The 15753-nt window shown below is 34.1% G+C and overlaps 1 protein-coding gene across 1 annotated transcript; it reads left to right on the forward strand.

The window, feature by feature from the left end:
* The first annotated feature begins 10792 nt into the window (after positions 1-10792).
* LOC132622180 (F-box protein At5g39250) lies at positions 10793-14856 on the forward strand. The gene is made up of 2 exons (XM_060336730.1): positions 10793-10957; positions 13558-14856. Exon 2 carries the CDS (start codon positions 13883-13885, stop codon positions 14633-14635), a length of 753 nt encoding a protein of 250 aa, XP_060192713.1. The 5' UTR covers positions 10793-10957; positions 13558-13882; the 3' UTR covers positions 14636-14856.
* The last annotated feature ends 897 nt before the right edge of the window (positions 14857-15753 follow it).

The following is a 15753-nucleotide window of genomic DNA, read 5'->3' on the forward strand; positions in this document are numbered from 1 at the left end:
AGAATTATAACTAAGTTGTGGTTAGAGAAAATGGATGGTGAAATTGAAACATTAACAACACGAAATAAAGTGACCAAACATTGCTTGCTGGAGACCTTCAAAACTAGGGCTGGGCATAAACACCGAAAATCAAAAAATCGGACCGAACCGAATTAATTCGGTTTTTCGGTGTTTCGGTTCGGTTTTGGTTTTTTTTAATAACAAATTCGGTGTTTCGGTTGGGTGTTCGGTTCCGAGTCAACGGTCTTCGGTATTTCGGTTTAACCGAAGATTACTACTTTTTTTTTTTTTTAAAGATTTACTAAATGAATACAATTTATTTATTTTTTACAACACTCAGTCCACTCTCTCAGGCCCAAATTAATGTATCCAAGCTCATCCCTATAGAGTATAGACCCACCCTAATTTCATTCACTTAACCTAAGCCCTAACTTCATTTTCTCAGTTCCTCTCCTCTATCCTCAGTTTAATGATCAGCTTGACATCCATAACACAAAAGATTATATCACGAGTTCAAATTTTCCAATATTCATTCTTAAATGTGAAATCTATCCCGAATATAACAAATATTGGTGCGTCTTCAGTTGTTTGGTTTATGTATATCAGAATTTCAGAACCTTTGATAATTGTTCTTCATGTTGGCCTTTGATAGGCTCTGTTCATGATCTATTTTCTTGTTGCTTCTTAGCTGCTTAATATTATTTTCTGTATGATATCAACTTCTGTGTCCTTTTATGTATTTTAAGTTAGGTAACAAAACAATTGTGACGACCCCCTTTGGGACCCACTACTCAAGGTATTGTCTATGCCAGGGTACAGCCAGTCCGCACAGGGGCTTGCCCCATTATCCCTCTTCACGCTGCAGCGCTACGGGGTATCGAACCCGGAACCTCTGGCTCCTTTACATTCCCCAAACCCATTATCCCTCTTCACGCTGCAGTGCTACGGGGTATCGAACCCGGAACCTCTGGCTCCTTTACATTCCCCAAACCCATTATCCCTCTTCACGCTGCAGCGCTACGGGGTATCGAACCCGGAACCTCTGGCTCCTTTACCCCGTAGCACTGCAGCGTGAAGAGGGATAATGGGTTTGGGGAATGTAAAGGAGCCAGAGGTTCCGGGTTCGATACCCCGTAGCGCTGCAGCATGAAGAGGGATAATGGGGCAAGCCCCTGTGCGGACTGGCAGTACCCTGGCAGAGACAATACCTGAGTAGTGGGTCCCCAGAGGTGGGTCGTCACAACAATATTTTAGTGATGATGTTTACTTATCTATAGGACTTCGTCATATAAATGAAGCATCTCATTTTGAAACAATCAATAAGCATTCAATAATCAGTACTCTGCAGTTTGCGCAGATCCACCAAATTAAATTGACCCTACTCCATAAAACAATTATTAACTGATAAAACGCCCACCCCTAATTTTATAAGCAGAAATTAGCCCATTTTAGGCCCATGCTAAAAAAAATCGAAACTGAACCGAACCGAACTTCAAAAAATTGAACCGAATCGAACTGACTCGGTGCGGTGTTCGATGTCCACTTTCAAAAAACCAAAACCGAAAAACCAAACCAAAGAATTGTTGTTGAACTTTACAAATTAAAGCTTCATTTTTTCTTGGTTGAAACTATAATTTTTTTCTATAGCAATAATGTCTTTGAGAGAAATTACACACTTCATTATTATCTTTTATTGAATCTCAATTTGAAAAGCCGGATATGATTTCATGATGTCATCCGATCCTTGAGGGTCATGTTAACACTTAAGATTTATTAATAGTTATCTTGAATATATACAGAATATGCAATAGAAACAGTTTGACCCGTAATAAAGATATAAGAAATAATTCATACGAAATTATTTAGAAAAGCAATGAAATATAAGTCCATGCCCAAGAAAACTTTGAGAAGAGTTGTTCCTCTTTAGTAGATCCAACTAATCATGAGTAAAATTAATTTGGAAGAACATTTTGAGTAAACACTATTCAAAGGCAAAAATTAACCTTACGAAATAGAAAATAGACCAAGTTGATTTAACAATATGGAGGCTTTTTATCCAAGTATGAACACTTGACTCTTCAATATGAACACTAACACGATAATACTTGACAAGAAGATCACTGTAATTAAGACTTATTTTATATTTATCCTATAAAATATAATAAACAGTACTCATAATGTTCATCACATATTAAATAGTAGTAAGAGTTACTTATTGGGTATGGATTATTTTTCTTAATTTAATTAGATTTTTAAATTAATTGCAATCATAAAATTTGACACTAAAACTCATAAATTGTATTTAATTCAATACTTCTTCAAGACAGACTAATAGCCTAGTATGGTGTATTGCAGCCAAATTTGTCAACTGCAACCAAAATAAACACTACATAGTATACCAAAAAAAAAAAAAAGGAAGGCAAAATGATAATATGAACAACCTGAGGAAGCAATTAGGATTTAATTAGGAGATACTTCACGAAACTCAAATAGCTCTGTTCCCCCTCTCGGCTCACAATAAGTTTAACAGAAGGATTAAAAGAGAGATGCATATGAGTATTCTTCAATAATATGAAAATTGCTGGCTTGCAGCAGTAAATATTGAGGCTTTTAGTTATCTTATAATAAAGAATAGGAATGTGTGGAGTAGTAAATTTCGAGATATTTAATTAAGTTTTTTCATTAAAGAGTAAAAATGAATGGCACATGTCTTTTATATGAGTGGCCTTTGAGAGAATCTCTGTGGAATTAATTGTCTTATGAAAAAATAGCACGTCTGTTTTAAAAAAAAAAATTAATTCTGATGAGATTTCCAATATTTCTCCCATATGTTTTAGGATAAGCTACTGTTGGTACCAGTTATTCTTCATTTTTACATTGCAACTCTTGTGGCCCGTGGAATATTGATTAGTTTTTGTTTTTGTATCCGCCGATGTTCTTAAGGGAAAGGTTTGAGGATGATTAATCCGTGTTATATTCTTATTCCACTTTTTCTTCTCTCCATATTTCTCTCTTACTTTTCTATATATATTCAATTTTTATGCTTTTTAGCATGTTAGTTCTATATTTTGTGCATTTATATTGTAAAATCCTATTTTCTTGGAAGAAATTATTACTTATGTGCAGGGTTCGGTGTTAAAACATTTAATTTTAACTATCAATTCGGGTATAGATTATTTAAAATTGTTAAATCAAAATTTACATATTAAAACTATACTAAAAGTAATATAAGTGAACATAACTAATAATTCACAATATTTAAAAACAATCGAGAAAATTGTAGTAGAAAAAAATCATTTGAGTTCCAAACAGTAATACCTTCACATAAAATAAAATGGGAGCATATTTTAGATTAATGTGCGGATTAAATCTATGACTTTTGTATTTGTAAGAGAACTATCTCTAACAATGTACACTAGTAAAGATATAATTTCAAGAGACATTAGTTTAAGTTTGACTTCATAATACTAACATCGTTTAAGTTTGACTTCATAATACTAACATCTGTTGTGATTTATAATATTACGCCTTATACCACTCAAGCATGTTTGATCCATAAAAAAGAAGATACCTAATAGTAGTTAAAATTTATTATCACACATTAAGCCTATGCTAATTAAACTAACAAAATCATTTTAATATTATATTGTTATGCAACAAAATACAATTTTAATAAATAAAATGATCGTAGCCAATGTCCATGAACCATGATAGATATTGAGCAATTGTAACTTGCTACGGTCTTGCTTTGATTTGAATAATAATTGCACGGGGTGGGTTTTAGTTCAATCCGTTTTGACCTAAGCAAATTTTAGACAGATTGAATTATATCTCATATTTGATCCGTCTTAAACCCAACCAGTTTTGACCCACACAAATTTTGGACGATTGGGTCCTGACCCGCCTATTGACATAACTGATTTTGACCCGTCTAAATTTGATTCAATCTATTCATTTGTCATCCCTATATAGCACTATGTATTACTTCATTCAGATTCACTTCAAATATTTGATTTTTGATATTTTTAAAATTTTACTTCTACATAAACATAAATTACACAAGTAATATAAGTGATCAACTTCTCAAAATTAGAAGTATTTGGAACATTTGTTGTTTTCATTTCTGGAAGAAGTAGTTTAATTATTATTATTATTATTATTATTATTATTATTTTGAAAAAGAAAACCATTTCATAAGTAAAAAGGTAAAAAGAATAGACTTGTACTCATTAATCATTATCGCCAAATCAAACAATTTAATCTTAATAAAACATTAAATAAAATACATATTACTTAATCATGATTAAGTGATAAATACATACATATATATATATATATATATATATATATATATATATATATATATATATATATATATATATATATATATATATATATATTACATTTATAAGTTTAATGTAAATATTAAAATTTCATTTTTTAAAAAAATTTCAATCAAGTATATTGGGCGTACTTGTCAAACATGTGGAGTTGTGGACTGACGATAAGATACTATGTATGGTTCACCAATTGTGTTTCCTAGAAACTAACTCAAAATCAAACTCATTGTGAGTTTCCCACCTCAATTCTCGAACTCGGGATCTTAGGAAATACTCCATACGGTTCATAATAAGTGTTCACTTAATTTTGTTCAAAATAAGTGTTCATTTACATAATCAAGAAAATTTAATTTAATCTTTTCATATTTATCCTTATTAAATGCTAAGTGACTAGATCTCATTCAATGAATATAATTAAATTTGCGAGGTTTTTTGTTGTTAATATTTAGTTTGAATACAATACTGATAGTTGTGAATTGTATAACTACTTTGTCAATTAACTCTTTTATTCAAAGTATTTTCTGTTTTTTCGGGATAATTTATGTCTTACACTTCCGATTACTAATCGCACACTCTTTCGACTTAGGGAAGAGCTGGACTTCTCTCGTATCCCCCTCTACTTGATGATAAGTCTCCATATACAATCCACCTCGAGCCAAACAATGCTCATATCTTTGACATGTTGCTTGGATTCTATAGTAATTATACTCACCTGGTAGTACTTCCCCTGGTGAGGTGCTAGGGATATTAGTAGGAGTTATCCCTAAGAAAATATACTTAGTTTGGCTCCACTGAGAGGTCTTAACAATGGGCCCGCACAGACTATGATTCTTCTAGTATTAGGAGGTGGTTAAAAATGAATCTAAACATAAACTTGCATATTTTCTTTACTTTGTGTCTTGTATAACAAATTTATATTTTTTGAGAATTGATTGGGCTGTGAATTTGCTCATTCTTTTGATCGATGAGTTATTGATGGGATGACTAACGGGGTTGAGATTATTAGTTTTATTATAGAAGAAGATATCAAATATATGGGGGACGGACACATTTCTTTTTATCTTTTCTTGTATTTAGCTTAGGTTTCAGATTTTCTATTAGTTTATTACTTACTTTTTTTGACTTTATAATGCAAATTCTTTTTTTTCTTTTATTTTTACTTTTACAAGACATAAAGTCTTTAAGTTCACAACAACATCAGGTAGTAATATTATTATTTATATATTAATAAGGGTTAATTCAAATTAACATTCATGTGTTAGCAATACATTATTTTGAATCTTGTTGAAAAACAAAACTTTATTTACGAACATATATAAAAGTTTGGATTGTTAATATAAAGTTCTAAACTATTTCAGATGTTAAAAGATTTTGTATTTTTTTCCCTTATTTGTATCATCTTTAAAATCATAAAATTCACTATTAAAATTTTTAGGCCGCTAAAGCTTTGGAGCCTAGAGCAAAGGATTTACTAGCCTCTTCATTGAGGCGCCCATGATATCTGAGCTACTGGAACATCCCTATTATTATTAAACACCTTAGTATAATATGCAGTTAGCTGGTATTATTAGGGTTGTACAAAAAAAACCGACAAACGGCACCAAGTCGAGAAAAAAATACGACTAGCGATTTAGTTTGACTTGGTTTGGTATTAAAAAAAAAATACTATAATTAGTTTGGTTTAGTTTAGCTTTAAATAAAAAAAAATCAAATCAAACCAAACTAATCCGACAATACATATATACAATATTTAAAAATATTTTATCCATAAAAATATTTATTTGTAATGCGACTTATAAATATTTCTTAATTTTTTTCATAGTTTTTGTCATACATATATAGTTGTATATAATTACAACTAAAACACTATTTGAAGTAAAAGTTATATGCTTTATATGAAGGCTATTCAGAAAAAAAAACCTCGAAAAAATCAAAAAATCTGAAAACCCCCGGGTTGAAAATTTCGACTTATAATGGTTTGGTCTATAAATTTTAAAATCTGACACAATTGATTTGATTTGATATATGAAAATTCCGAACCAACCCGGTCCATATACACCCTTAGCTGCTATATACTTCAATTTGTCAAATTCATATATTTCTAACTCCACTTGTCACTTTTCTGTTGGATTGTCAAACAATCTTCGAGCTTAATAATCTAATTCATCTATTTGTTGTATGATTTCCCCGCCTCAAGTTTCTTTTATAATTATACCATTTATCCAAAGGATGATGAAGTAGCTATCATACTGCTTGTATCTCTTTTTAGAAAAGTGGGGCTCGTCCAATTATTTAATTTTCAGTACTAACCCATATTCAGCGAGATCTTCATTCCAGGCACTAGCTAAATCGTTCACGGGGAGAACAATGGAGGACATCGTTAACGAGATAGACTCGTGGACGATCGAATATGCACTTGTCGAAAAGAAGAACAAGAAGGATGGCAAGAAGAGGAGGAGGAAGAGGAGAATAATCTGCCATCTTCTTCCTGTTTCTCCTCTGCTTCTAGTACTAGTGCTAGTAGTAGCAGTAACAACACTTAGATTTGGAGGAATTAAAGGACGAACATGTGTCTTTAACTGTTTTAAGATTTTGAACTTTTATGATTATTTTATTTACTAGTTAGTTTGAATTGTGTTTTATGTGATTATTATTGTTCGTTGTTGTTGGTGGACATATGTTGTGCCCTTAGAATTTTGTTTGGGCGTGCTTGGTATAGGCAATGACTCTATATTGTACTTGGATGATGAACGTTAGAAATGTCTTCCACGTACTCGGTACTACTAGGACTGTAGGACATCAGTCTTAGTAAAATATTATTAAAGTTTTTAGTTCACATGCTTTATAAAATTCTGAGTCCCAAAAAGAACAATTTAAAATCAAGAGATCATCGTGTAAATAGGCGACATGATTATTGTTAGATCCAAATAGCTTAATTGGATGTTTTGCATTTTGTCTTCGTTTCAAGTGACACCTATGTTATACCTTTAGATGGCAATGTTAAATCAAAATGTTTTTCTAAAAATAGAACCTTAGATATTTTTCCTTATAAAAGGAAAAGAACACGAAGAATAAATTTTAAGACAAAACATATACTCTCTCCGTCTCATAATAAGTGTCACCTTCGCAAAAAGCACGCATATTAAGAAATCAATCATGCAATGTAAATTTTACTAAACTACCCCTGTATAATAAAAATAAATTACTTTTCCCTTTTGATTAGACATGAAAAGTAAGCCTTTTGACATTGGGACTCCAATAATAACAAGTTTCTATGTGCTTTTTGTCTTGAATACATAAATTCATCAGTTTTTGTCTAAGGGCAAAGTTGGAAAAAACTTGTCAATATATGCATTGATTTCCTAAGATGACACTTATTATGGGACAAAAAACTTTGGCTAAGGTGACACTTATTGTGGGACGGAGGGAGTCTCTATTTAAAACCCAAGGAAGGACCGTAGGCGACCCCGAGGAGGGGATAAAAACAGGAAGAAGAATTTTCTATAACTAAGTAGGCGTTTGGCCATGCGTTTTCAAATCAGCGTTTGGACATGCGTTTTCACTCATGGTTTGAAACCATGGTTTCAACTTTTTTAAATATAAAATTTAACCTATAAGTTTATATTTTGTAAAAAAAGACCCATTAGTTGATAAATATTTTTAATAATTAACCCTCATCAATCATTTACCAATCTCATTAACTTTCACCAACCTTTAGTTATGTCTACCGTCCTTTAATTTATGTGGGAGGATTATATTAAAGAGTAGTTACATTACTATTCATGTTAAATTTTCGTTTTTATTGAACTAAAGTTTGATTAATTAATGTTGCATTTTTTAGAAGAGCCTTCTAGTGGTGTACTAATTTTGTTATAAACTATGATTTGCTCATTTGGTAAGATTGTATAAGAATTGAGAATGTTTTGATGGTTTTCACACTTTGTGGGGTTTTTATGTTTATAAGAGAAAATATAACTTAAAATATTCAAATTGCATGTCTAAACATGGTTTGAAACTATAAGTTTCAAACCATGTCCAAACGGGCTTAAGTATAATGTAAATATAAGAAAATGACTATAAATATCTTATGTGGACTTGTCAACCATTTGGGCTGACGATGAGATTCTATGGGCCATAATGCCAAGAGCCTTCCAATTCTTGATTCGTAACTCAGGGCACCTATGGTCCATGGAGCGGTTGAAGGAAAAGAAAAAAAACTAGGAAAATTTACCTGCCATAACTATCTCTAAAATTTATTTATGAATAATAACTATCTTATTTTTTATTTAATTTTTGTAGCTTTATTTTTTTTAAATTACATTTCATAACTGATCCAGTAACTTTTGAAATTCATGTACCTCTCTATTCTCCCTCACTACACATTTAAGATTTATCATCTTCTTCAAACCCTAAAAAAAATTCTCTCTCCTCTCTCCCCTTTCCCTCACGTACGCCTCTCTCCCTCTCTTTCTCTATCTCCAGCCTCTCTTCTCCTTCTCCTCACGTACCCCTCCCTCCTTTCTCTATCTACACCACCCACGCCGCTGTCAACACCACCACCACTATACTACCATCTTCATCTCCAAACTCGAAAAAAAGCTTAAGCTTCTAGTTCTTCAGATTTGAACTCAGACGCATATAATATATCAGATTTATACAACAAAATTGTTGAATCTTAGAAGTATTTTAATTGTAGAAAAAGAGGAAGCAGTGGGTTTCACCGGAGCCGCCGCCACCACCATCACTATTACTATCATCTCCATCTCCAAACTCGAAAAAAACTTTAAGGTTCTAGCTCTTCAGATCTGAACTCCATATACTTCATGTATTAATGGTTTTTTGTGGTGGTTTAGTATTGTTTTTGGAGTGAAGGAGGATAGTGGTGGATCGAAGAAAGGCGGCGGAGGAAGGAGGAGGTTTTTTTCAATTTGTTGTGGTGGTTCGGTAGGTTTTTTGGAGTGAAGCAGAATGGTGGATCGGAAGAAAGACGGCGGAGGAAGGAGGAGGGGTTTTCCAATTATTGTGGGGGTTCGGTAGAGTTTGTGGTTGTGGTGTTTCAGTATATTTCTGTATATTTCATTATATTTCGCTATATTTCAATGTACTGTTTTAGTATATTTCAGTGTACTGTTTCAGTATATTTCGCTATATTTCAATGTATTTCTAATTTACGACACACTTTCTGATACATTTCATTGTATTCCATTGTATATACGCATACTACAATTTTATATTTCTTAAACAATCAACCATATTTCATTGTATTCGAGTGTATATTTTTCTGTATTTGGAAGTACTTATAAAAGTTTGGAATGGAGCAATTTGGAGAGAGAAACGTGAGTTGTTATGGAACTTCAACCGTTGCGTGATACATGGTTGATTTAATTTGACTTACCATTTAAAATGAAAGAAGATAATATGTTCCATAAATACAGCCTATGTTTACTCTGTCAAATTTTGTATTTTCGTGTATTTCAAAAACACGAAATACAACCGAATGCAACAAAAACCAGCAAAAAACTTTTGAATAGAGTGATTTTTGATAGAGAGACGTTAGCTGTAATGAAACCTCATGGGGTTTGCATGAATCATGGAACCATTAATACAAATTACCATATAATTTAAAAAAGATTTTTATTGCCATAAATATAGCCTTTTTTTATTCAACAGTCACGCTGTATTGCATGAATCATGGAACCATTAATACAAATTACCATATAATTTGAAAAAGATTTTTATTGTCATAAATATAGCCTTTTTTTATTCAACAGTCACACTGTATTTCACCGTATTTCGCTATATTTCACTGTATTTCAAAAACGCGAGATACAACTGACATACAGCCAAAAGCCGCTACGAATTGTAAATCTTCAACTTATAGCTATAGCTTGTTAGAAGCTGTTAAAAGGTAGTTATTTGTGTAAGTTTTACAAAAACGTACTAGTAACGAAGCTAAACCAGCACGGGACTGTTTTCTAATTAAACAAATTAACAGAAGAAGAAAATTGTAGAAATAACAGATATGTTCCATTTGAAAATATATCTCCTAATAATTTTAATTTGTATATAACTCCCTTCAATTTATGTTTGTACAGAATTCGAGGCACAGATTAGTTTTTTATTTTATTTTAAAAAGATAAATTTGTTCCTAGTCTCCTAGCAATTAGCATTATGAAATAACATAAGATGATGAAACTTAATAAATACAGATTGGTCCATTCATGGCATAATAATAATAATAATAATAATAATAATAATAATGTAATTTTATTTTTTTACCAAAGGAATGGAAACAATTATTTTCAGTAGCAGATTAAACCAAAAGTAGGACGCGATGAAACGCAGCCGTTGTGGCACCAGCTGAGGGGATAAAAGGGCTACAATCTGGTGCATCAGCAGCATACGAAATTAAAAACGTTGAATTATCCTGCACCGTTGGATAACTACAATCAAGAAAGATGGGACCCACAGAGCCCAATCCAAAGGGTCCGCAGTTGGTTTTATGTAAGACATATCCACACAAATCTGTCTCTCTTAAAAATCAAAGTTTGCTAATCATTTTCTCTTTCGATTACCGGCGAGTAATTTCCGATGACGTGTCTTCTTTCTTTAAAGAGGTAATTAATCTCTTAATTTTTAGCTTCTTCATTTCAATGGTTTGATTTACGCTTGCAATTTCCATTGATGATCATCATATAAATGAGAAGGACAAATTGTTAATCTAGGGTAAATTCGAATTAAGGTTTCAGATGGAGCGGAATAAACAGTGATGAATTTCATACGACGCACTGACTAATTTTTTTTATAGTTATTCTTTTTGTTGTATTTATTAATTTAGGGTTTTCTTCTTTTTAATTTTTTTTCAATTGGGGTTTTTTTTTTAACCCAGAAATTTACACTTGTTTGTTTGTTCCAGCCTTAAAAAGCGAAAAAAAGGAACCTTTTTTGGGGTGGGTTCTTGGAATTACCTTTGTTTTGCTCATTATTGGAATTACCTTTTTTACCCAGAAATTTACACTTGTTTGTTCTAGCCCTAAAAAAAAATGAACTTTTTTTGGTGTGGGTTGTTGGAGATACCTTTGTTTTGCTCATTTTTGGATTTGTATGCTTTGTCCTTTTCCATATACTGCTTGCTAGGGTGTTGCTAATTTGGGTAATTTTTAAAATCCTTTTTTAGTAATTTTCAGAAAGGGGTGTTCTTTTCTCTTCAAGTATTTTCTGGGACTTTGATCAGTAAACTGAGCACTCAATAGTTACTTCGAAGACCATAACATGTCTTTGTTGTTTTCATAAAGCTGACAGCTACTTGGATGTAAGATGAAATCTTGCTATTTTTTGTTTAAATTTTTTACAAGCTGGTTTATGGATTCTGATGTTTTTACAGATAAATAAGCAAACTGTAAAGGCCTGAGCTTGTACATGTCTAATCTAGAGCATATTTCCATGTGCGTATGCGTTGCTTAATGAAGGAAATAACAACAACAACAACAACAACAACCCAGTGAAATCCCACATCGTGGGGTCTGGGGAGGGTAGAGTGTACGCAGACCTGACTCCTACCAAGGTAGGACGGCTGTTTCCGAAAGACCCCCGGCTCAATAAAAGCATAAAAAGAAGTCAGATAAGGTTAAGAGATTCGGATAAGAGATTTAAAGCGATATGAAAATGAAATAATGCAAGCGACACAGATAACACATGATAATCAGAGCACAGGAAATAACAGACAATAGCAAAAATCGGGGCAGATGACACAAGAAAACCAAAGCACAGGAAATAACAGATAATAGCAGAAATCGGAGCACAAGAAATTATATTGCAATAATGCGACTACTAATAAGAACGGATAATGAGACTATCTACTAGCCTTCTACCCTAATTTGGGTCCTCCAAACCCTCCTATCTAAGGTCATGTCCTCGGTAAGCTGTAATTGCGCCATGTCGTGTCTAATTACCTCTCCCCAATACTTCTTCGGCCTACCCCTATCTCGTCTGAAACCATCCATGGCCAACCTCTCACACCTCCGCACTGGGGCATCTGTATCTCTCCTCTTCACATGCCCAAACCATCTCAATCTCGCTTCTCGCATCTTGTCTTCCACCGAGGCCACCCCCACCTTATCCCGAATATCCTCATTCCTAATCATGTCACTCCTGGTGTGGCCACACATCCATCTCAACATTCTCATCTCGGCAACTTTCATCTTTTAAACGTGAGAGATCTTAACTGGCCAACACTTCGCCCCATACAGCATAGTCGGTCTAACCACCACTTTGTAGAACTTGCCCTTAAGTTTTGGTGGCACCTTCTTGTCACATAGCACTCCGGAAGCAAGCCTCCATTTCATCCACCCTGCCCCAATACGATGTGTGACATCATCGTCAATCTCCCCGCTGCCTTGCACAATAGACCCAAGGTACTTGAAACTACTTTTCTTCTGGATGGCCTGGGTACCAAGCCTTACTTCCAAGTCAGCCTCCTGAGGTGCTTCACTAAACTTACACTCCAAGTACTCTGTCTTGGTCCTACTCAGCGTAAACCCTTTAGACTCCAGAGTATGTCTCCAACATTCCAGCTTAGCGTTAACTCCGCTACGAGTCTCGTCAATCAGGACTATGTCGTCCGCGAAAAGCATACACCATGGCACCTCACCTTGAATTTGCCGTGTCAGTCCATCCATCACCAAGGCAAATAAAAACGGACTAAGAGCTGATCCTTGATGCAACCCCATCACAATTGGAAAGTGCTCTGAGTCTCCTCCTACTGTCCTCACCCTTGTTTTGGCTCCCTCATACATGTCCTTGATCACCCTAATGTACGCCACAGGTACACTTTTCCAAGCAAATCTCTATGTAGGAGGACGTATCATTGCGAGTTTTTTTTTTTTTTTGGTTCTATTTATTTCAAGTCTTTTTTAAATGGGAACCCCGTAACCTTGTAGATTTTGAGATGTTTGGTCATGATAAAATGGGACCCCAGTAATCTTGAAGCGTTTGAGATTTTGTAGTAATGATCCTCATTTGTTATCATTTCACATATCTTTATAGCTTCCTTGTTTGTCCAGTAACCATACTTTTGTGTCTTCTCTTTATTCATGATTCTGTGTCATCTAAGCATGAGTTAGTCCAAATCTATACATAGATATTAGGGTATCTTCATATTTACTCGTGATTATTGCATAAGGAAACCAGTTTTCTTTAACTGAAACTCTGCATGCAGATAATTCCATGCTTCTGCAAGTCTTTACCTAGATGAAGAACTATCCTTTCTCTGAAGTGCAGTATGATTGCTTCAACTGGGATGCATGAGAGCCCAACTGGGATGCATGAGAGCCGATTCCTTTTTATTACAATAAACCTCCTAAAGAGCTAAAACACAGATTTTCTTACCAGCTTGTTTTGTTGTTTCACACCTTTTTTTCGGTTGAAGTTTTATTTACGTATATACTTTGAAGAATCTTTTCACACCTTTGAATTACCATAATCGTTATAAAGAGCTGAAAAGCAGAGTTTCTCTTCCCAACTGGTTTCTTGTTGTGCACAAAATGGCATGTGAAGAAATTCTGAAGGCTGTTTTCCCATTTCTGGAGGGTAATGACCTGGCTACATGTATGATAGTGTGCAAACAGTGGCGAGATATTGCACGAGATGATTACTTCTGGAAATGTCTTTGTTGTAAAAAATGGCCATCAATTTGCAAACGGCCATCTTCTCCTACTGTAACCTACTATAAACTATTTCAGAACTTTCATAAACGGCAATATCGCCGGACTGTTCTCCCTCCGAAACTTTCCTTCAATGACTTGGAGTTCTACATTGACATTTGGACCGAAGAGAAAATAATTTATTCAGATGTGGTACCAGGGCCTGTTCTTCAGAAGGGAATCCGGATCCCACCTCCTGGAATCTGTGATGTGCTTAGGTTCCACTTAGAAGGGCCTGAATACAAGATGACTCTACCTGTGGAACCAAGATTTACAATTCCTTTGTGCCAGACCGTCAGCGTCTCTGTGCTTGTTGGACGCAAAGATACAAATAAAGTTGCATGCATTATCAAGAAATCCCTTTTTGATTATATCGATCGAACATCATATCGGGCTTTAGCTTTTGACTATCTTGATTTCTCCTCTCCTATTTGCTTGTTTGTATCGGGTGTTCGGGCATGGATATCTTTGCTGTTCACGGACCATGGTAACGAGGGCGCACTTGATGTTTTTGGGATAGAGATGGATTTCTGTGATGCTGCCAATTCTGAAGACGAGGTCCTGTGGCTTCTAGACATGGTGGACTGGAAGTAAACTCAGTGGCGACTGTCTTCTAGATATCCGTCAGGTGGCCAATCCTAGCTGGAGAATGTCCACTTTGGCTAAATCTTGTACATAGTTATGCTGCTAGAATGGATGACTATTTAAGTTATGCACAATGGCTAATTCCAATTTAAATTTATTTTTTCTGAAATACAGTTTTAGTTTCATCGTGGAAGAATTCAGAATAAGATCCTCTAAGATCATTTCATGTATCAATTGTCTATGACTTCTGCAGCGATACCTGTTAATCTTTTTCACTCCTGTGATGCATATTTTTTTAAAAGGTTTTTAAAATGTACGACTATCATAGTTGATTTAGAGTTGCCCCGGGGATGAAAGAACTATTGGTTCTTGCTTTTGAATTTAGTGGCACAATATATTTTATATGTTTGCTTGTTGATTGTGTATACTGGCTCTATCTGGCCACTGTTCCAACGGATGAAAAGGTCGTTTAAGACTACTATGTATCCTTCATACCATGAAGTTGGGCAGTGCCGCGGCTTTTGAAAGAAGGGTCCGTAGAGGTCAGGTAAAAAGAAATTTTTCTTCGATGCTTTAAATAGGAATAGATGGAAGAGCTGTGTAGTGAAAATAACTACCGTCTTACTTTAAATTATGTAAAGTACCAAAACATTGTCTGCAAATACTTAGCTTTGTGGATGGAAGAGTAGCGATTCGAATTAGTTCCCTTTGGATAAATTTTTGTTTTAATTTAACACCTATTATTATGGTTTTTTAGACCCTTAAGAAATGGAGTGAAACAAAAAAATGGCAATTTGCACGATTGTCCTTATTCGGGGTTAGTCTTTAACTTTTGTCCCTCAAATTGCTGGTTTGGGATTCGCCAGGTAAAATTTGACTGCAAGCTCTCCCTTATCAGGCAGAGCTTTAAACTTTATCTTAAGGCAAAGTTTGACTCAAACTCTCCCTTATCAGGCGGTTTGCATTAAAGGCAATTTTTTTTTTTAATACTCAGTTGGAATTTTGTAAAATTATGCCTTAAGGCTTAATTTTTGCTCGAATAGGCCTAATTTTTCTATGAAACTGCCTTGCGAATTTTATTTTTTTTGTGTATGACTGAGCGAACTTTGAACCCCAAACCTAGAGTA

This window comes from Lycium barbarum, chromosome 12 (genome assembly GCF_019175385.1).
Source record: "Lycium barbarum isolate Lr01 chromosome 12, ASM1917538v2, whole genome shotgun sequence".
NCBI classification, from domain to species: Eukaryota; Viridiplantae; Streptophyta; class Magnoliopsida; order Solanales; family Solanaceae; genus Lycium; species Lycium barbarum.